This window comes from Puma concolor, chromosome C2, assembly GCF_028749965.1.
Source record: "Puma concolor isolate L17-30 chromosome C2, mPumCon1.1.hap2, whole genome shotgun sequence".
In the NCBI taxonomy this organism is placed as follows: domain Eukaryota; kingdom Metazoa; phylum Chordata; class Mammalia; order Carnivora; family Felidae; genus Puma; species Puma concolor.
In genome coordinates, this window is record NC_141675.1 from 50,469,583 (window position 1) to 50,491,832 (window position 22,250).

The following is a 22,250-nucleotide window of genomic DNA, read 5'->3' on the forward strand; positions in this document are numbered from 1 at the left end:
TTGGGTCATGTTTGCGTGTGTCCAATTCATTCTGAAGGATTGTGGACACACTGAAGGCAGCGTCTATGTCTTGGTCTTCTAACTTGCCCACACATTTCTTTCCAACTGGATGTCAGTGGATTAGGGAGAGCGCAGAAGCCCTGGTTCCCCTGAAGAGGAGGAATGGCTCCTCTTGGCTTCTGCCATTCCGGGGAGTGGGCTCATGTAATGACAGCAGCGTTCGTTGAGGGGCTTGCATCCATGATTCAGATTCCATTTTGCCCTGATTGTAATAAGGTTTTAAAATTCTCCAGGACTCAATGTCTCCTCTGTAATATGAGAATACTAGACAAGATGATCTCTCAGGCTCTTTTGAGCTCTGAGCCTACTTGGTATCACGATATCATAATCCAGAGTAAAGGGGTAGCGTTTGATTTCCTGCTCACTGACCTTCACAGAGATTGTGCCTTTGTGTTGTCTCTGCAAGGAAAAGGAAACATGTTGATGCTTTGTTTTGAAGTGTAGGAGCAGTAGAAAATTCTCTGATTTTTAAAGTGAATTATTTTAGCGATTGGTTGACCATTCGTGGATATGTTTGATTATTTTTAAGTTTTCTTTTCTTTTTTTTTAAGATTTTATTTTTAAGTAATCTCTACACCCGACGTGGGGCTTAAACTCACAACCCTGAGGTCGAGAGTTGCATGCTCTACTGACTGAGCCAGCCAGGCGCCACTAAAGTTTTCTTTGAAAGAAGGAGACAGAGTTACACAAACACCTTCAATCTGTGATGTCCCTGTTTATGAAATGCTTTCACATACATTATCTTCTGTGCTAATGGTTTTATATTTATTTTCATGAATATTGGGAAGAAACGTATAGCTTCACCTCAAACCTGCAGATTCATGGCTGTTAGGGCAGAGGACAAGGCTAAGGGGTTTTTTTGTTTTTAAAGTTTATTTACTTATTTTGAAAGAAAAGATATGAGCAGGGGAGGGGCAGAGGGAGAGGGAGAATCCCAAGCAGGCTCTGCACTGTCAGCGCAGAGCCTGACGTGGGGCTTGAACTCATGAACCTTGAGATCATGACCTGAGCCGAAACCAAGAGTCAGATGCTTAGCCAGCTGAGCCACCCAAGCACCCCTAGACTAAGTTTTAAAACAAGTGAGTCAACTTAGAGGAAAATATTCACTGAATATGAGTAGACGTGGACCTCAGATCTGACAAAAATTCTGAACATGGTACACAAAAGACTATTTTATCTCCTTCACATTTATTAAGCACCTATGACACGTCACATCTATGTCTTTCCATTTAATTCATACAGCAGCCCCACAGACTTTTAACCTACAGCCCTCAGGGGTGAAGAGTATGGCTCTGCTTATTCACTTTCAGTCTAGTGTTGATTATTTTTTCTTCTTTTCCCATGAAGGGGGTAGAGTACTTCCTGGACTGTTTCTTTGTTGGCTATGCTCATGTCTATTCCAGGTTACCTGTTTGAGCCATTGCTATGCTACTCCCTGTCTAAGGTCAGCCTTCCTAGCTCTTTCTTTACATACTGAATGTTCTGCTTCCCATGGGTTGGGGTAACATCATGCTGTGATTTTAAAATTTAGCCTCAGTTTTATGGCTTAGTTTCATTTTATTTTATTATTAATTTTTTAGTGTTTATTTACTTTTGAGAGAGAGAGAGAGAGAGACAGAGTGCGAGTGGGGGTGGGGCAGACAGAGAGGGAGACACAGAATCCGAAGCAGGCTCCAGGCTCTGAGCTGTCAGCCCAGAGCCCGACACGGGGCTTGAACCCACAAACCGTGAGATCATGACCTGAGCTGAAGTTGAACGCTTAACCGACTGAGCCACCCAGGCGCCCCACTTTCATTTTATACAGATTAATTTTATTTTATACAGCTTCATTGATTACTCTTTTACATTTGCCCTGCAGCTTACAGTGCACTTGTGGTATCAGCCAATGAGGGATGTTGTGTATCTTGCCTTCTCTGTGAGCCTCAGGGACTACATAAACTGTGGGCAGGCTAACATAAGCTCTGATGTCAGGCCAACCTAGGTCCAAATCCTGATTCTACTACACGTTCTCTACGTGACCCTGATCTCAGTCTCCTCTGTTGTACATGGGAATAACACTACTGCACATTTATAGGGTGGGGAAGATTAAGTGGGAGAACATCTATAAAAGTTTAAGCACAGCGGTGACCGCAGGGAGAGGGCCCTTCAGCAAATGCTATTATTACCATTCCCCCTTTTAAAGGGCCTTCTGTTATTTTATCCCCGTACTCTTCTTTTTGTTGGATTCCTTCTGTGAGCTCCCTAGCCTGGGAAAATTCCCCAGCCATAAGAGAACAGCAGGACTTGCTGCTTCCATCCTTGCTTCACTTAGAACTCTGTTCTTCTAAGATTTTCACTTACGCCCTCATTTAAAATCTTTTCTGATTAACAAGGATCAAATGTCTTTCTGACATGTCCTCTCTCCATGCACAGTGGATTGGCCCCTTGTCTCTAGAACAGAGAGGCCTGAGTTTAAATTCTGGCTCTTTTGTGGGCCAGTTGTGCCAATTTCAGCAAATCATCTCTCCTCTCTGAGCTTTAATTTCTCCATCTATAGGACGGAAATAAAAGCATCTGAGTTATTGTCTACAATTTTAAAGATTAGATGAAAGTGCATAGGTGAAATGGTATGTTATAAACTACTAACTATATGTTATAAACTACTAACTATATGGGTACACTGACAAAGACCAGACCATCTATCTTGTTTTTTTTTTTTTCTTTTATGTTTATTTATTTTTGAGAGAGCGCACATCAGGGAGGGGCAGTGAGAAGGGAACAGAGGATCCAAAGCAGGCTCTATGCTGACAGAAGTGAGCCTGTTGTGGGGCTTAAACTCACAAACCATGAAATCATGACCTGAGCCGAAGTCAGACGCTCAACCGAGTCACTTAGGTGCCCCTTGCCTTTCTTCTTTTTTTTTTTTTCTTTCAATATATGAAGTTTATTGTCAAATTGGTTTCCATCCAACACCCAGTGCTCATCCCAAAAGGTGCCCTCCTCAATACCCATCACCCACCCTCTCCTCCCTCCCACCCCCCATCAACCCTCAGTTTGTTCTCAGTTTTTTTTTTTTTTTTTTAAATTTTTTTTTTTCAACATTTATTTATTTTTGGGACAGAGAGAGACAGAGCATGAACAGGGGAGGGGCAGAGAGAGAGGGAAACACAGAATCAGAAACAGGCTCCAGGCTCTGAGCCATCAGCCCAGAGCCTGACGCGGGGCTCGAACTCACGGACCGCGAGATCGTGACCTGGCTGAAGTCGGACGCTTAACCGACTGCGCCACCCAGGCGCCCCTGTTCTCAGTTTTTAAGAGTCTCTTATGCTTTGGCTCTCTCCCACTCTAACCTCTTTTTTTTTTTTTTTCCTTCCCCTCCCCCATGGGTTTCTGTTAAGTTTCTCAGGATCCACATAAGAGTGAAACCATATCGTATCTGTCTCTCTCTGTATGGCTTATTTCACTTAGCAAACACTCTCTAGTTCCATCCATGTTGCTAGAAAGGGCCATATTTCATTCTTTCTCATTGCCACGTAGTACTCCATTGTGTATATAAACCACAATTTAAAAAAATTTTTTTTTAACGTTTATGTATTTTCGAGACAAAGAGAGACAGAGCATGAACAGGGGAGGGGCAGAGAGAGAGGGAGACACAGAATCTGAAATGGGCTCCAGGCTCTGAGCTGTCAGCACAGAGCCCGACGCAGGGCTCGAACTCACGGATCGTGAGATCATGACCTGAGCCGAAGTCGGACACTTAACCGACTGAGCCACACAGGCGCCCCCAAACCACAATTTTTTAATCCATTCATCAGTTGATGGACATTTAGGCTCTTTCCATAACTTGGCTATTGTTGAGAGTGCTGCTATAAACATTGGGGTACAAGTGCCCCTATGCATCAGCACTCCTGTATCCCTTGGGTAAATTCCTAGCAGAGCTATTGCTGGGTCATAGGGTAGGTCTATTTTTAATTTTTTGAGGAACCTCCACACTGTTTTCCAGAGTGGCTGCACCAATTTGCATTCCCACCAACAGTGCAAGAGGGTTGCCGTTTCTCCACATCCTCTCCAGCATCTATAGTCTCCTGATTTGTTCATTTTGGCCACTCTGACTGGCGTGAGGTGGTATCTCAGTGTGGTTTTGATTTGTATTTCCCTGATGAGGAGCGATGTTGAGCATCTTTTCATGTGCCTGTTGGCCATCCGGATGTCTTCTTTAGAGAAGCATCTATTCATGTTTTCTGCCCATTTCTTCACTGGGTTATTTGTTTTTCGGGTGTGGAGTTTGGTGAGCTCTTTATAGATTTTGGATACTAGCCCTTTGTCCGATATGTCATTTGCAAATATCTTTTCCCATTCTGTTGGTTGCCTTTTAGTTTTGTTGGTTGTTTCCTTTGCTGTGAAGAAGCTTTTTATCTTCATAAGGTCCCAGTAGTTCACTTTTGCTTTTAATTCCCTTGCCTTTGGGGATGTGTCAAGTAAGAAATTGCTGCGGCTGAGGTCAGAGAGGTCTTTTCCTGCTTTCTCCTCTAGGGTTTTGATGGTTTCCTGTCTCACATTCAGGTCCTTTATCCATTTTGAGTTTATTTTTGTGAATGGTGTGAGAAAGTGGTCTAGTTTCAACCTTCTGCATGTTGCTGTCCAGTTCTCCCAGCACCATTTGTTAAAGAGACTGTCTTTTTTCCATTGGATATTCTTTCCTGCTTTGTCAAAGATGAGTTGGCCATACGTTTGTGGGTCTAGTTCTGGGGTTTCTATTCTATTCCATTGGTCTATGTGTCTGTTTTGGTGCCAATACCATGCTGTCTTGATGATGACAGCTTTGTAGTAGAGGCTAAAGTCTGGGATTGTGATGCCTCCTGCTTTGGTCTTCTTCTTCAAAATTACTTTGGCTATTCGGGGCCTTTTGTGGTTCCATATGAATTTTAGGATTGCTTGTTCTAGTTTCGAGAAGAATGCTGGTGCAATTTTGATTGGGATTGCATTGAATGTGTAGATAGCTTTGGGTAGTATTGACATTTTGACAATATTTATTCTTCCAATCCATGAGCATGGAATGTTTTTCCATTTCTTTATGTCTTCTTCAATTTCCTTCATAAGCTTTCTATAGTTTTCACGATACAGATCTTTTACATCTTTGGTTAGATTTATTCCTAGGTATTTTATGCTTCTTGGTGCAATTGTGAATGGGATCAGTTTCTTTATTTGTCTTTCTGTTGCTTCATTATTAGTGTATAAGAATGCAACTGATTTCTGTACATTGACTTTGTATCTTGCAACTTTGCTAAATTCATGTATCAGTTCTAGCAGACTTCTGGTGGAGTCTATTGGATTTTCCATGTATAATATCATGTCATTCTGCAAAAAGTGAAAGCTTAACTTCATCTCTGCCAATTTTGATGCCTTTGATTTCCTTTTGTTGTCTGATTGCTGATGCTAGAACTTCCAACACTATGTTAAACAACAGCGGTGAGAGTGGGCATCCCTGTCGTGTTCCTGATCTCAGGGAAAAAGCTCTCAGTTTTTCCCCATTGAGGATGATGTTAGCTGTGGGCTTTTCATAAATGGCTTTTATGATCTTTAAGTATGTTCCTTCTATCCCGACTTTCTCGAGGGTTTTTATTCAGAAAGGGTGCTGAATTTTGTCAAAGGCCTTTTCTGCATTGATTGACAGGATCATATGGTTCTTATCTTCTCTTTTATTAATGTGATGTATCACATTGATTGATTTGCGAATGTTGAACCAGCCCTGCATCCCAGGAATGAATCCCTCTTGTTCATGGTGAATAATTCTTTTTATATGCTGTTGAATTCGATTTGCTAGTATCTTATTGAGAATTTTTGCATCCATATTCATCAGAGATATTGGCCTGTAGTTCTCTTTTTTTTACTGGGTCTCTGTCTGGTTTAGGAATCTTGCCTTGTTTCTTAATATCAGGAAGTGCTTATTGAATCCTTATTATCTACTGGGCACTTTCCTTTGACCATTCAGTTTAATCCCCACCAATAATCAACCAGGTGGCTATTGTTATCTCCACTTCATGGGAGGAAGGCTTACAAAAGATACTGCCCTAGGTCCAACTCAAGTAAGTGACAGAGCCAGAACTTGAACCTGGGTGGTTGGGTGGCAGATGTCACCTCTTAACCCCACAGAACACTCCCGTTCCCTCATTTGGCTTGATTATAGGTCGCTACTGAGATATCACTTGAGTAATTTTACCTTTCACTTTCCATCACAGTATAAGGTTCCTTGATGAGGGATGTGGGAGTCACAGCTCCTTCTCCCCGTTTGAGGTCCTTGAGTTTGGCCTTACATGAGTCTAGCCAAGGGCCGGGGGTGGGGGCTGGAGAGCAGCTTAGATGGCGAAAAAGTCCCTCAGATGGAGAGCAAAGGGCTGCATGATACAGTGGGCTGTGAATTTCGGTATTTATTCAGGCTTCTCTCCATGGAAGTTATTTCCATCAAAAGAGCTGTGTAAGAGCAGAGGCTCTGGAAGCCCTCACATGGCATCCTCTATTAGATGAATTTAACTGAATTTCAGATCTTTGGTTTAAGTCAGGGTCTTTGGCCATCTCCCTCTCACACAACTCCGAGAGGAGGCAAACATTACACAGCAACAGCTGCCTTGACCTTTCCAATTTTAGCTCGTGGTCATCACTAAATGGCACATGCTAATGTGCTGCCAGAGATTTTTGCTGTTGTTTTAGGTGCTTTTCTGCTCTCTGGGAGGATGCAGTGTGGTTTTGAGAAACACGTGATCACATCTGTCTGGAGATGATGATTGAAGTGATGTTTCCTTCCCCCGCAGCCTCTTGAGTCATCAGGCATCAAGTCTTGCAGTTTGGAAGAAAAATCTCCATTCCAAGACAAGAGAGGTTGGGGGTTTCATGTGCCTTGGTACACACATCACAACCTAATTGCAAACAAAAACTTGCCAAATATTTCTCACCAGAAAATTAAATTTAGCTCCAGACCAGATATCTGATTCTGGTTCCCAATCTAGGAAGAGTTCTTGAATGCTTATTATGGTTAGGCTAAAAGTGAATGCCCCTCACTAAATAGAGTCCATTGATTTTATTAAGGGACACTCCTGCTGCTAAATCCTGCAGGTTCAGTGACTTGACCTAAGAAAGTTTATTTCTTACTCATGGGAGCCCAGTCAAGAGTAGGATTGTCCCATCAGGTGAAATCCAGGCTGATGAAAGTTCTGTCATTTTTGCTTTTGTTTTCTAATCTGGCTAGTGACTGAGAATTGACATCGATCCAGCAGACAGAAGAGAGTTTGGAGGTTGATTTGAAGGGTACTTTATGGCCCAGGCCTGTAAGTGGCACCTGTAGGCAGAAGTGACATTGACTGGCACTCAATCACATGACCGTTCTGAACTTCAAGGGAGGATGGAAATGGAGTCCAAATGCATGCCTAGGAAGAGAGAAATGAGCATGATGAACAGCTGGCCAGACTCTGTCACAAAGCCATGGTCAGAGCAGAATAAAGGAAGTGCTGAGGCAGAGTCTGTTTCCTATAACAGGGAGAGATGAAGGGCATTGCTTTACCCTCAAGGCCATTCTCTTTGTTCAAAGCCTGATGCACCCACCTGGCGGTAGCCACATGGTGGGTCAGTCTCTTTTGGCTTCTCTACTTGGAACTTCCTTTCCTGTTTTACTGAGAAGCCTAGCGTCCCTCAGAAACCTGTAGATGGTGATCTGCTATAAGCTTGGCAAGGACTTGGAACACAGCCTTGCTTACATCAATCCATGAGTGCTCAGCTCCCATTTTGAACCTCTCAGAATTTTTCTTATTGCCCTAAGGATCACTGATGGGTGGGTGAGCAGGAGCTTCCTGCGGTTCGTGTTTTATTCCTCCTCCACTCGGCTGTGAGATGGAGTTGCTGCAGGGCAGGAGGTCATCTCTTCCCATGGTGACAGCCAAAGGCGCTGGCGCCTAGACGCACGCTGATACCTTATGAGGCGGGATCAGGCACATGGAAACAGAAGTCGGAGAGCACTTGTTGAGAGCCAAGAGGGCTCATTAATTTCGTCTGTTATTTCAGAACTGGTCAGGTGTGTTTTTAAGAGGAGCTTCTATGACAGCATGTTCATTCAATTAACGCTCGCGCTTTTCTGGAAGGTACCTACAGGAGTCTTGACAACAGACTTGCCAGTCACTCTGTTCTCAGCAGCAGGATCCAATATGGTTTTGAATGTAATATTATTAAATAATATGGCTTATCATTTATGATGTTCTGGCATTCCTTCCCTGGCTCAACAAGAGCCTCACACAAGATACGTGCATATTTTTGTGTGGAATGGTGAGGAATTTGAGGAAAAATTGGTTAAGAAAATTTGGGTTTGTATTCAATATACTTTTTAAAAAAAATTATTACAAATTATTACAAATATTTATAATAGTTCACTTGTCCAAGTCCAATGTGTATTCTGTAGCTTCATCTTCTTATTTAATTTGATTACAGCAATAAACATTAAGTATGAGACAAGCTGTCCAAAAGGGCTGTTGAATTATTTAATTACCTCAGGGACTAAGGAGGTGTAGTCAGGGCAAACTATTCCATAAGCGGGATGCATTTGAAAGATCAGCTCTTTCTGTCTCCAAGCGCAGTAATTTGAATGATGTGATCCAAACACCAGTTGCTTGTTGAACAAAACATTAAATGCTTAAATCTGTTTATAATACTTTAGGTTCCAGATGGTCATCTATCCAAAAGAAATGGCAAAGAAGTCTCAAGTTGAAATGTGTTTTTTAAAGTATTTCCAGTTAAATGAATATCCGATGAAGTCAATATTCAGAATTTAGGATTGCTCTTATATTACTGTTTATGTAATATTGAAAGAATTCCTAACAAGCAAACTAGAAAATTAAGCAGAAATTCATTCAAGAGTTTCTCGATCATCTATTATGTTCCATTCTGGGGATGTAGGGCACGTAAGATAGGGTCCTTGCTCTGCGTAATCTTGGAGTCCTTTCAGAAAAGACAAGACCACAATAAAGTTTTATTGGTGCCGTACGAGAAGTAGAAATGGAGTGCTATGGAAAGAAGGGAGTACTTAGTTCTGCCTGGAGGTAAGGAGACAAGGAAGAGAAATGTCAGGAAAAAATAAACACAAGATGCACCGTTTCGGCAGATTTTTACAAGGAAGGTGCAGGAGCTCGTGAGACCATGAGCCAGCAAGGAGGCAGGGAGGAAGGGGCAAGGGAAAGAAAATGCGTGGTCTGTAGCTCAAGAACAAAGTTGATCTTTTCTTAGGCTAGTCATCAGCTAAACCACCAAGTTGCTAGTGATGGAAAGAAGTTTGTGAGAAGGGGCAAGACACTATTTCTAAATGCGGAGATTAGTCACAATTAGGCCTTGCTCATCTGACACTGTCAGAGAATGGAAATTTTCACTCAAGCGATTTTCCCAGTACCTGAAACTTTCTAATTTCACAGTCAGGGCTCTATTTTTAACTTTTTAAACCTGAAGAAACAACTCGACAACTCTAGTTTATCTTAGTAAATGTCAGCTATTGTGCTATGTTAAACTGTCCTCGGGGACGGTTAAGGAATATAGAACTCTTTGCCTTGAAAATCAGAGGCTTTATTTGCTCTTAAATTTTGTCTTCTGTATTTCACCCCCTCCATTACTCTTCCTGTATCCGCGTCTTGCTGTAAATTTTTCTTGCTGCTGTCAATATGCCTGCCTCTCTAATAGCTTTTTCATCTCATTTGCTACCCTTACTCTGCTGGGGAGTGGGAAATAAGAAGCTCCGTTGTACTTGAATTATGACCAAGAGAGAGTAAATGGTTTATAAACTGAGGTGCCCTCCCAGGAGGTTTGGGACTGGGGCTTTGTGATGTCTTATTTGTTCATTTGTTTATTCTCGGTTGTGTTCTATCTAGCAAGGCTGCTAAACAGGTGACCTCTAAAAAATTCGGTCGTTACTTTATTTGAGCTAGCATTTGAATGTGTTTGGGAAAATGCCAAATGCTGAAATTGCTTCACATTGGAGTTTATCTTGGAATACTCCTTAGAGATTTTAGAAGAGCAAACCATGAAGAACACAATTTTTCAAAATGTAGATGGGACCCTTGTACTCTATGTTTTATAAATTTCCCCGCAGACAGAACATTCTGTCACAAATAAAGTAAGCAAAATGAAGCTATTCATTTGTCTTCCACAGCAGAAATACACGGAGGGCTTTCCAGTGGATCATGTTTTCAACAGTATTCCTTGGAACATCGGTCAATGGTTAAACATTCACAATTATTACACGGTGAAATGACATTGCAAGAGGCGGTGCGGTGTATTTGGAGATTTAAAATATATAAAATGGGGCACCTGGATGGCTCAGTTGGTTGAGCACCGACTCTAGCTTAGGTCAGGAACTCATGATTGGCGGGTTCGAGCCCCACATCGGGCTCTGGGCTGATAGCTCAGAGCCTGGAGTCTGCTTCAGATTCTGTGTCTCCCTCTCTCTCTGCCCCTCCCCCACTCACACTCTGTCTCTCTCTCTCTCCCTCTCTCTCTCTCAAACAGTAAAACATTTAAAAACAGTAAAAAAATTAAAAAAATATATAGACTGATTTAGCTTACTTTGTGGAGGTAGTGTTTTTTTCCCTATTTTTCTGAGGAAGAAACTAAAAACTCAGAGACACTCGCATTACACAGTAGCATATTATCAGCCAAGGATTTAAATCTGTCTACCTCTAAGCCCATGCTCCTGGAAACTTGCATTTTATTCCAGTCCTCACAATAACTGATTCTAAATGTTGCCCGGTTGGTCTGGATGTTTTTTTCCTTATTTGTAAAACAAGAGAATTGAACCAGTCGATTTCTTTTCTTTTTTCTTTTCTTTTTCTTTTTCTTCTCTTCCTTTTTCTTTTATTCTCTTATCTTTTATTTCCTTTTTTGTTTGAGAGAGACAGAGAAAGAGAGAGAGAGCGTGGAGTATGTGTGCACACACGCGAGCAAGTGTGAGCCATGGAGGGGCAGAGGGAGAGGGAGAGAGAATCTTAACCAGGCTCCATGCTCAGTGTGGAGTCCCACATGGGGCTCAGTTTCACTATCCTGGGTTCATGACCTGAGCTGAAATCCAGAGTTGGATGCTTAACTGACTGAGCCACCCAGGTGCCCTGAACCAGGTGATTTCTAAGATTTCTTAGAGTTGTAGTTAGAATCCTAGATCTTTTAGATTATTGTTACATGCCTGGAAGAGGATGATGAAGAGGTAGATTGGTTCAGCTGGAATGATGCCAAGAAGACCTCACAGCAGTGCATTGTATCACAAAACTGAACGTGTACGTTATTAGGCCTTGCTTTTATAGATGGGATTCACTTTTCATGGTGCCGCTCTGTGTCCCAGACTCCCAGCCTTGTCTCTGATACATTCCTGACCCCAAAAGGATAATGTGTGGAAGATGGGTGAGCCTATGGCAGAGCACATGGAGCAGGGACCATGGAGTTGTGGGATTCTCTGCAACGTTCAAATCTGCTTTCTGAGTAGACGCTGAAGGAGTGATGGGGGGATTTCTTGCCAGATGAAGAGCAAATCAACTTTATTAGATAATATTTCCCTTCTCTTTAGAAAAGAGGAAGTCATATATTTAAAGCCATCCCATCATTTTGAAGTCATGCAACTCATAGCATTGATGTCCCCTGAAAATGCTTGCTGCATCTACTAGGTCGGCCACGTAAAGCTTTGGCTGCTGTGTGACACTAGGGGGCGCCATCCACACCGACGACAATGCCCAAGGCAGTCCTTGGCGTCGTGTAATACCACAGATATTATAACGATAACCACCATTTATTGGGCCGTGCATTATGAGCCAGGCACACCAAACACTGTGCTTCCTTTCATCTTCACAACAACCTTATGAGGTAATATGGAGAGGTGTATTTTCCAGAGGAATTAATTGGAGCTCAGCAAGTGCCCATGGTCAATCCACTAGTGTGCTGTAAAGGGTAGGATTTGAATCCAAGTCTTTCTGATTTTGCAGTCCATGCACTTTCCACTATATTCCACCCCCACTCCATGGCCAATGCAGGCTGGGATAAGGGAGGAGCATGTTCTTAGCATCCTGAGAGCATTACTTCAGTAATGACTCAACAGCTTATAACCATACTACTATCCTGGTTTCAAACCTTTAATGGCCCAAGATTACTTAAAAAGAAAGTGTAAAACCTATATAATAGGACTGCGGCCCCTTCTCTCACCCTTCCTTCCTCCTCACCTGCCTCTTGTCCAAGGTACTCTGTGTCCCCAACAGCCACCTTTCAAGGTATTTCTGGCCACAGGGCACCCTTTTGCACATTGGGTCTCATTGGCCATTTCCATTGCATTAGTCTCAGACTAAAGGCCACGTTTTGGCATTTTGGGGGGGGGGACCTTTTGCAGAAAAAACAAGATGGTTACCCTCAAAGTGATGAGGGGAGATTTTGCTGCAAATGACAAACTCTACTCAAAGATGCTTTCCGGTTATGGATATGGGTCAGTGTGGGATAAATGCAGGATGCCAGTGAAATCCCAAGGGTCAGCCCCGCCCATAAGCCCTTCATAGGCCAAGGAAGAGACCTGTACATGTGGTCATCCATAAGTATGCTTCATTTTTGTAAAGCAAGGCTATAATGTATATGCCTCGGTATGTATTAGAAATATGATTGTACATTGAGGAGGGGCTGCTTTATGTTATAATGCAAAAGTACATAATATACAAGCAGCAGGGATAAGGAAAAGACGTAAAGGAGACTGGGACTGAGAAGAGGCCCTGCCTTCAGAGCTGAGGCTGGCTGGGCAGGGCTTTCCATTTGTCCCATGCTGTCATCCCTCGCACTGTCACATGTGTTCTCTCCCCAATCCCATCGGAACTGCTGTTGTCTATTATTAGGAACATTTCGTCCTAAAAGGAGGTGAGACGGATTGGCCCTAGCTCATAGCTCACTGCTTTATAAGCTTTACTGGTCTCTCCTCTCCCTACTGGGAACTCCTCAAGGGCAGGGGTGAGGTTTTCTTCATCGTGTTGCATTGATATGACACACACATATTTAACCGTGGTCTCACTACACACAACTAGACTCCCAGGTGCTTCTGCAAAGGGAGAGAGAAGATGGCAATGACAAGAGGAGAAAGCTCTGTGATGACTCCCAGTGGAACAAGGCAGACATCTCGGTCAGGTGACTGCTCTCGTCACAGCATCGCCTGCAGAGCACTAGCCAGCAGACCCCTGAGCGGGAGTAAGAGCCACAGTTCCCATAAATGATTGGAATAGAGAGACAGGCTCTGATCTGTGGTCTGGTGTCCCTTGTCCAAACTCATTTGAGCAGAGCCAGCCCTCCTTCACCCCAGCCATGGAAACACAGTCTCCTTGTCCCAGGCCCACTGGCTCTGGCCTCAGTTTTCGATTGTAGGCCAAGACAATTTTTAGGTGACTGTGATGTTCCCATAAATCCAAGATATAGTGTTTAACAGGCCATCTCTTTAGCCAAGAAAAATTTTAAAGCAGGCTATATGTGTGACTGGTATATTCCAAGAATAATAGCAGCAATCTCCTGGGTCCCGGTGTCAGAGAGCTAGCTAATAATTCATAGTCTCCAAGCCTCTCCAGTCAACACAGGCAGGATCCTTACCTCTGTAGGATGTCTAGTCCAAGTAGTTTTTCTTCTTAAAAAAATTTTTTTAATGTTTACTTATTTTTGAGAGAGAGAGACAGAGACAGAGACAGAGACAGAGAGAGAGAGTGTGAGCAGGGTAGGGGCAGAGCAAGGGGGAGACACAGAATCCGAAGCAGGCTCCAGGCCCTGAGCTGTCAGCACAGAGCCCGACGCAGGGCTCGAACCCATGAGCTGTGAGATCATGACCTGAGCTAAAGTCAGACACTTAACTGACTGAACCACCAAGGTGCCCCCTAGCCTAAGTAGGTTTTTTTTTTTTTTTTTAAACATTTATTCATTTTTGAGAGACAGAGAGAGACAGAGCATGAGCGGGGAAGGGGCAGAGAGAGGGAGACACAGAATCCGAAGCAGGCTCCAGGCTCCGAACTGTCAGCACAGAGCCCAACGTGGGGCTCGAACTCACAAACTGAGAGATCATGACCTGAGCTGAAGTTGGACGCTCAACCGACTGAGTCACCCAGGCACCCCCAAGTTGTTTTTATGATTCACGGAACACCATACCTAGAAGAATCTTAAGAGATTACCTAAGTCTGAGCCAATAAAGAAACTAAGGGGACAGAGATGTCAAGGCCTGCCCATGGTTACATTGTTACCTATGAATGCTGAACAGGTGTGTTTAAAGCCTGCTCACCACCCAGAGCTATATGAGCTTCTATTTGTGACTTCTGATTCTCAGCACCCCATCAGCAGAACATGACCAGAAACATCTCTGTCCTCAGTGGTCTTGTCATTTTTTCTCCACACTGAGATTACATAATATTTAAAGATTCTGAACAGTATATGATAGTCATTCCTAAGACAGAGAAAGACAGCAAAGCAGACATTAACTGCCCCTCTCAGCTGCTCAGGGGCATTTCTTATAGTATTGTACATTTGCAAGATTTGCATTGACAGCCAAAGGGGCTTAAAGTTCTCTTATAAACATAGTTTTTATTTGGGGCACCGGGCTGCCCAGTCAGTAGCGTGTGCAACTCTTGATCTCAGGATTGTGAGTTTGAACCCCATGCTGGGTGTAGAGATTACTTAAAAAAAAAAATCTTAAAAAAAAAAATATATTTTACTCCCCACCTTCAAACTGGGACCTTTTATGACAGTGATCAGCTTTTAGAACCTAATGAAAAGAGATGTTGGTTTCAGACAAATCTTGGCTTTCTCATCCCTTTGTCCTCTCCTGGGCTTGGCTCCATATTCAGAGGGCAGAAAAAGAGAGTGATGTGTTGAACAGGGCTCATGTCTCATTTTCCATGACTTCTTTCACTTCACCTCTGCTTCTTCCTTGTTGGGTATTCCCACTGGGGAGCCACTTCCACGGCTCACAAAGTCAGATGCAACCACGGGCTAGTGTAAGTGGTGGAACAGTAGGTACAACTTTACTTGGGCACGCCTGTTTCTCCCCGACTCCATCCCGCTGCTTGTGTCCTCTTCTAACTTTTCCTGGCCCCCTCTCTCTAAGCTCTTATTTCTCCCCTGAGATTCAGCTTTGGCTGTGAGCTTGAAAATGGAAAGATTGACAAGAGTAGCTTTTGGAATTTTAAAATTCAAGCAGGCAAACTCTTAATATCTATGAAATGTTGACTGAGCACAAAATACCATGCTGGTTATCATGGAGGTTAAAACTTATACCAGATAGAGTCTGTCCGTCTCTTCAAAGAGCTTATAGCTTAGATGGGGAGTTAGATGTGCACTTGCAGGAGGAGGTATCTAGTACTCTGGGACAATGTGTTATGAGTCCGTGTCTCCCAAAGGAGGTACCAGTACCACTGGCAGACAAGGAGGTGACACGGATGGGGCATTAACTTGGATTCATATTGTAAAGGTGGTGTATTCCTGTGTCAATTTCCTGTCAATTCTTCTGATTACCTTTAAAACATTAACAGGAGAAAGGAGAAAAAAAGTCTCAGATTTGTGCTAAACACCTAATAAGACCTTTTAATTTCTGATATAAAAAACAAAAAGAGGTAGGACTCGGGTTCAGAAACTTTGGACACCAACAGTGTCTGGCAGTTAAATAATATTCTTCATCTTTATTATACTTATTTTCTACAGGCTATGCTCTCTTTTATTTCAAGTGATAAAGGTTTTCTATGTGTAATGCTAGTAATATAAGTTTTCCTTACCAAATTTCTTAGCTTGGGCTGCTATAGGAAATTACTACAGACTGTGTGGTTTCAGCAACAAACGTTTATTTCTCACAGTTCTAGTGGTTGGGAACTCCAAGCCCAGGGTGACAGCATGGTTGGATTTGGGCCAGAACCCTCTTCCTGGTTTATAGACAGCCGTCTTTTGCTGTGTCCTCACACGGTGGGAAGAGAGCTAGCTAGCTCTCTGGCCTCTTCTTAGGAAGGAACCAATCCCCTTCATGAGGGCTCTACCCTCATGATCTAGTTATCTCCCAAAGGTCTCACTTCCCAATGCCATCATAGATTAGATCTCAACATGTGAATTTGGGGGAGGGATACAAACATTCAGCTCATAACACTAAATGTATTCATTTAGGTTAAAAAAAAAAAAGCAGGTGAATTCCAAATAGTAAATAAATAATGGTAAACGTGGTCCAAAAATAGGACAGAAATCATCAGGTTTGTAGAAATGTTTGGAAACAGTTTAGAAGTGTCAAGTGAGTGCTTTAGAAGTGAATTGCAAGAGGAATTTCAAGAGGTAGTCATATACCAGGGTCTAGGAGGTGGGGCAAGAATTCCTAGAGGAGGTGAGCTCTCACAGGACATGGGGTGGGGGAGCTCATGTGAGCAAAGCCATGGTGATGGGTGGGGTGGGAGTAGGAAGCCTGTTGGATTGGATGAACCCTTTATGCCCAGGAGTGGTCGCTGGAGGAGAGACGCAGCTGGTATCACAAAGTGAAAAGACCCTTATGTGAGGGACTTTTTGTTTTCTCTTTTTGACTTTTTCTGTTGAGATCATTATTGAGTCACATGCAGTTGTAAGGAACAATACGGAGAAATTCCTTCACCCAGTTACTCCCAATGATGATACCTTACATAACTATAGTTCAATATTACAATTAGGAAATTGATGATGATGCAAGCCACTGACCTTATTCAGATTTCACTAGTTTTGCATGCACTTATTTGTGTGTGTGTGTGTGTGTGTGTGTTAGCTCCAGGCCATTTTATCACACATGTAGAGTGATGTGGCCACCACCATAGTCAAGACACAACAATTCCAGCACAAGAATCCCTCATCTACCCTTTTATAGACTGAGCCACCTCCCTCTCTTTCCAATTCTCTAACCCCTGGCAACCACTAATTGGTTATCCATGTGTGTAATTCTATCAGTTAAAGAATGTGATCTAGATGGAATCATGCAGTATGATGATTTTTTTTCTCTTAAGGACCTTATTGAAACATTGGCAAGATAAGACATATATTGAACAATTAGAAAACATGATAAGTAATGATTTTCCCCAGGAAAATTGGGAAGCTGGGAGGGAGTGTTTGTGATATGGTGGGGGAAAGGGAGAGAAAATGAGTCCTATTTGGTATGTGTAACTTGGCTTTTTTCCACTCAGCAAATTCCCTTGAGATCCATTCAAGTCGTTTCGTATATCAGTAGTTCATTCCTTTTTATTGCTGAATACTATTCCATAGTGTGGATACGCCACAGTTTAACCATTCACCTGTTATAGGAAATTGGGGTTGTTTCCAGTTTTTGGCTATTTTGAATAAACCTGTTACGGACATCTGTGTATAGTCAACATATCTGTGTATAGTCATCTCTGTGTCAACATAGATTTCATTTCTCTGGGGGAAATAACCCAAGAGTACAACTACTATGTCCTATGGTAGGTTTGGTATGTGTAGTTTTATAAGAAATTGCCATACTCTTTTCCAATGTACATCTCCCCCAACAATGTGTGAGTGATTCGGTTTCTCTGAATCTTTGCCAGCATGTGGTGTTATTGGTATTTTTATTTAGCTAGTCTGGTGTGTGTAGTAATATCTCATGGGCTTAATCTGCATTTCCCGAATAGCTAATGATGTGGAACTTATTTTCATGTGCTTATTTTCCATCCGTATATTTTCTTCAGTGAAACATCCGTTAAGTCTTTCGTCCACCAGCTGATTGGAGTGTTTATGTTTTTATTGTTGAGTTTTGAGACTTCTTTGTATGTTCTGGATATAAGCCCTTTGTTGGACATGGTTTGCAAATACTTCCTCCCAGTCCCAGTTGTTTTCATATCTTCTTTTTTTTTTTATATATGAAATTTATTGTCAAATTGGTTTCCATCCAACACCCAGTGCTCATCCCAAAAGGTGCCCTCCTCAATACCCATCACCCACCCTCTCCTCCCTCCCACCCCCCCATCAACCCTCAGTTTGTTCTCAGTTTTTAACAGTCTCTTATGCTTTGGCTCTCTCCCACTCTAACCTCTTTTTTTTTTTTTCCTTCCTCTCCCCCATGGGTTCCTGTTAAGTTTCTCAGGGTCCACATAAGAGTGAAACCATATGGTATCTGTCTTTCTCTGTATGGCTTATTTCACTTAGCATCACACTCTCCAGTTCCATCCACGTTGCTACAAAAGGCCATATTTCATTTTTTCTCATTGCCACGTAGTATTCCATTGTGTATATAAACCACAATTTCTTTATCCATTCATCAGTTGATGGACATTTAGGCTCTTTCCATAATTCATATCTTCTTTACAGGGTCTTTCATGGAGAAAAAGTTTTGAGTGTTGATGGCATCTAATTTACTAATTTTTTCTTTTATGGGCTGTGTTTTTGGTGTCAGCTCTAAGAATTCTTCACTTATCCCTAGGTCTTAAAGATTTTCTCCTCTGTTTTTTCCTAGAAGTTTTATGGTTTATATCTATGTCTGTGACACAGTTTGATTTATTTTTTTTGTGTAAATATGAAGTTGAAGTCAGGGCTCATTTGTTTTTGTTTGTTTTTGCTTATGGGTGTCCAACTGCTCCAGTACCATTTGTTGAAAAGCTTATCCTTTTTCTATCGAATCGCTCTTACATCTCTGTCAGAAATCACTGGGTCCTATTTGTGTAGGCCTTTTGCTTTTTACAACCATCCTATTGATATTTCCTATCACTTGATAGCAACATCTTAAAAAGAAAAAGACTGATGGACCTTCTACCCAAATGAATCATGTCTCTAGTATAATAAATTATTTGATTATGAAGTACTTAGAAAGGTCTCATTACACACTCATGAATCATCCCCAAGGCCTTATGATCCTTATGAGAACAGAACATTTGGCCTATATCCCACCCAAATATTTCCTTTTACCTAAATAGAAAGACATGGGAAAGAGTGCCCGTATTTTTTCCCCAGGGGCCAATACATAGTTGCTGAAGCTTGACTTTGGGAACTTAACGGGGACAAGAAAAGGGATTGGACTTTGTCAGGGTTTTGTTTTGTTTTGTTTTGTTTTCTAAGGTTTCAACAGAGACATGTATCTAGGAGCTCTGCCGGGGACTCCAGAGTCTGCTCACATACAAAAAATAGTAAGGGGCAGCTAAGGAAAACGAGCTGATCCCTTTTAGGGACACACCAAAGCCAGATAACCCAAGTAATCATAGCAAGATACAGCCAGTCTCAGAGCTAAGTACTGTGAAATTAGCTTTGCGTTCTTGGGTTTTGGAAACATGCATCTGTATAAACCTGCCTGTGCAGACATCCCCAGCCCCAAGCTGGGTCTTCCCAAATCCAGTGAATCGGCTCTGAAATGTAGACGGCACATAGCAGTGACCAAGCCTCCACCTCAGGCAGCCTGCTGGCCGGTGAGGCCTAGTGGAGCAGCGGAACGGAAATATTTGGAGAAGTTTTTACGTGTCCATGGAATTTCATTGCAGGAAACCACCAGAGCAGAGACGGGCATGGCTTACAGGTACTGGCCGGTTGCAATGTTATTCAACCAGGGCACTGCATGGAGGTCAAGGGTTCTTGTTGTTAAAGAAATAAGGACTGAAATAACAAAGCAAACACTGTGTGGAAAAAGGAAAAGAAAAATGAATGCAGGGAGCCCTCTTCTTGGTCTGCCTTAGTTTCTTGCGCTCTATATTGTCTACTTTCTCTTTGCTTAAAGGGTTACATAGAGGATAGTCAGGCTCTCTGTGGAGGATCCTAACCGCGTGTTGCCTGTAGAAATAATATCTTTGGCTTTGAGGAGGTAGGTGACGTAGCAGGTCTTAATGAAGAATGGGGGCTCTATTCTTCTTAAGGGAATTTATAAATTAAGAGTAGGATTTTTTTAATATGCCGCCTGGATGTTAAGGCCGTTATTTTCTTCTAAGTCTGAATCATGTGGTCTGTGCTAATGGTTACTAAAGTAGCTCACGAACAAGTTCTTCTTGAAACGACGGCACTTTTTATCATTGCAGCCTGAGATAAATTACTGGCTGTTCTCTAAACTTCCAACACCATCATTTATTCTGTGAAAGATTAACAAAAGGGAGAAGTTTTCCCCTGGTGTGGGGTTGGGTGTGTAATCTTCATAAATTGTTCTGAGATGGGAAGTATCATTCTTTGTCAGAGCAATTATTGTCCAAACCTCGCTAAGACATGCCTGTGCTTAGCTGAATCACCCAGGGGCACCGGCACTAATGCTTGCCTGACAAATGCCTAGAGTTTTAAATATCCAAGAAACTGAGCAAAAGCCATTCAGAAGGACAAGGGTGTTGAAAACGGAAAAAAGAATTTAACACTCGTGAAGAACGGCTGTCCTAGCTCAAGTCAAAGCTTTTCCTTCTCCAGAGTAAGATTGTTTTTGCATGGACATGATGTCTCCAATGATTTCACTTTTCCATAATCTAAAGGTCTATTTTAGGGTAGTAGATACTGCCCTAGTTTTATCATCTAATTTGGCTAATAAAGCAATTTGCAACGAAATGACTTCTTTCTGTGGAGAGCAATGTGTTTCACACAGACTCTTTATGCAATAAAGGGCTCATGCAGAAGAGGAACTCTTCAAGGTTTACGGAGATTCTAAACATACCACAGCCCACCCCAACATGCTTTGGAAATGGAGCCTATGAAGAATCTATCCACCTTTCCGAGAGAACTCATGGCTCCATACAGCGGGATGGAGGAGATGCTGATGCTCCTCAATCACCTTTCCCGAATCTGGCTTCCGCAAGAAGGAGCTGTCTTCTCTCTCCATCTCCTCCCATTCTCTTCTCTACGCTTTCCTTGACCCTCAGTGGTGGCAGGATGGTGATGTCTGAATGTAGATCAGTTGAGGATGAACTGTTTCATTAAAAAAAAAAAAAATCTCTCTCTGCATCTCTGTCACAGGATGGGTGGTTTTACCACGAACTCTTGAATTTTTTTTGTTAATGTTTATTTTTGAGAGAGAGAGAGAGAGAGAGCAGGGGAGAAAAAGAAAGAGAGGGAGACACAGAATCTGAAGCAGGCTCCAGGCTCTGAGCTGTCAGCACAGAGCCCGACGCGGGGCTTGAACTCATGAGCTGTGAGATCATGACCTGAGCCGAAGTCAGCCACCAAACTTACTGAGCCACCCAGGCGTCCCAGCCATGAACTCTTTATAAAGCTTCAGAGGACATGCGTCTTTCTCTCAGGAGTCCTGGTTTGAATGTCAGTTAGACCTCTTGTGATGTGTGCCAATGTTCAGACGAAGATAGGTTCTGAATATGTTTTCAAATGGTTCTGAAGCAGAGGAATGATCCCTCCTCAAGTAGGTAAAAGCAAGGGTGTCCTTGTTGAAGCTGGGGGCCTGGAGCCCACCTGCTTGAGGGGAGCAGCCATCCCCCAGTCTGGCCCTGGAGACATCCCCGTCAATCCCATACTCCCATGATTTGAGAATACGGTTCCAAGGTGACTCTTCATAAGGCTTGGGGAACAAGGCTCTGTGACCTTGAGGGTGCTTGGTCCTGTCACAGAGATGGGCTCTTGGGCAAGGTTCTGTGTCACTCGGCAACACTAGTAACAAGTGGGACCTAGAAGAGTGCAGCTCCGGGATCAGAATTTGAGGAGACACAAGTTCAGTTAAATGGATACATGGCCCCAGGGAAGAGCCAAAGCTCTGTATTATGATGGGTTGCTGTGCTTTACCACCCCTTCCTCCATTATTCCTCCCGTCCCCCTCCCTCCAACCTGAAGCACGTCTCCTTTCTCTAGATCCCCATAGTAATTTGTCTATTCTTTCAAGACCCTTATTAATCACCCTTATTTAAAACATCCTCCTCTGAACATTAGGGAGGGATTTTTAGGGAAGAGAACCCAGCTTCTCTCTGTTCTAACACCAACTTGGCTTTTGGCCATGACTTCTTTTTTGCTTTTTAAGTGTTTTACTTTAATTCCAGTATAGTTGACACACAATGAATGTTATATTAGTTTCAGGTGTACAATATAGTGATTCAGCAGTTCTGTACATGACTCAGTGCTCATCATGATATGTGTACTTTTAATCCCCTTCACCTATCTCACCCACCCCACCCACCTTCCCCCATAACCATCAGTTTGTTCTCTACAGTTGAGTCTGTTTCTTGGTTTTTTCCCCCTTTGTTCATTTGTTTTGTTTCTTAAATCCTATATATGAGTGAAATCATATTGGC

General features: G+C 42.6%; 1 protein-coding gene across 3 annotated transcripts in view; it reads left to right on the forward strand.

Moving 5' to 3' along the window:
• KCNAB1 (potassium voltage-gated channel subfamily A regulatory beta subunit 1) overlaps positions 1 to 22,250 on the forward strand; it is a 415,847-nt gene that overhangs the window by 7,419 nt on the left and 386,178 nt on the right. Inside the window, exon 1 of one of the 3 annotated variants that reach the window (XM_025912882.2) lies at positions 19,131 to 19,564. The exons of the other annotated variants lie outside the window; for them this stretch is intronic. Coding sequence (XP_025768667.1) covers positions 19,323 to 19,564 — 242 coding nt within the window. The 5' untranslated portion in view covers positions 19,131 to 19,322. Of the gene's footprint in view, positions 1 to 19,130; positions 19,565 to 22,250 lie in introns of those variants that run through there. 3 annotated transcript variants of the gene reach the window in all.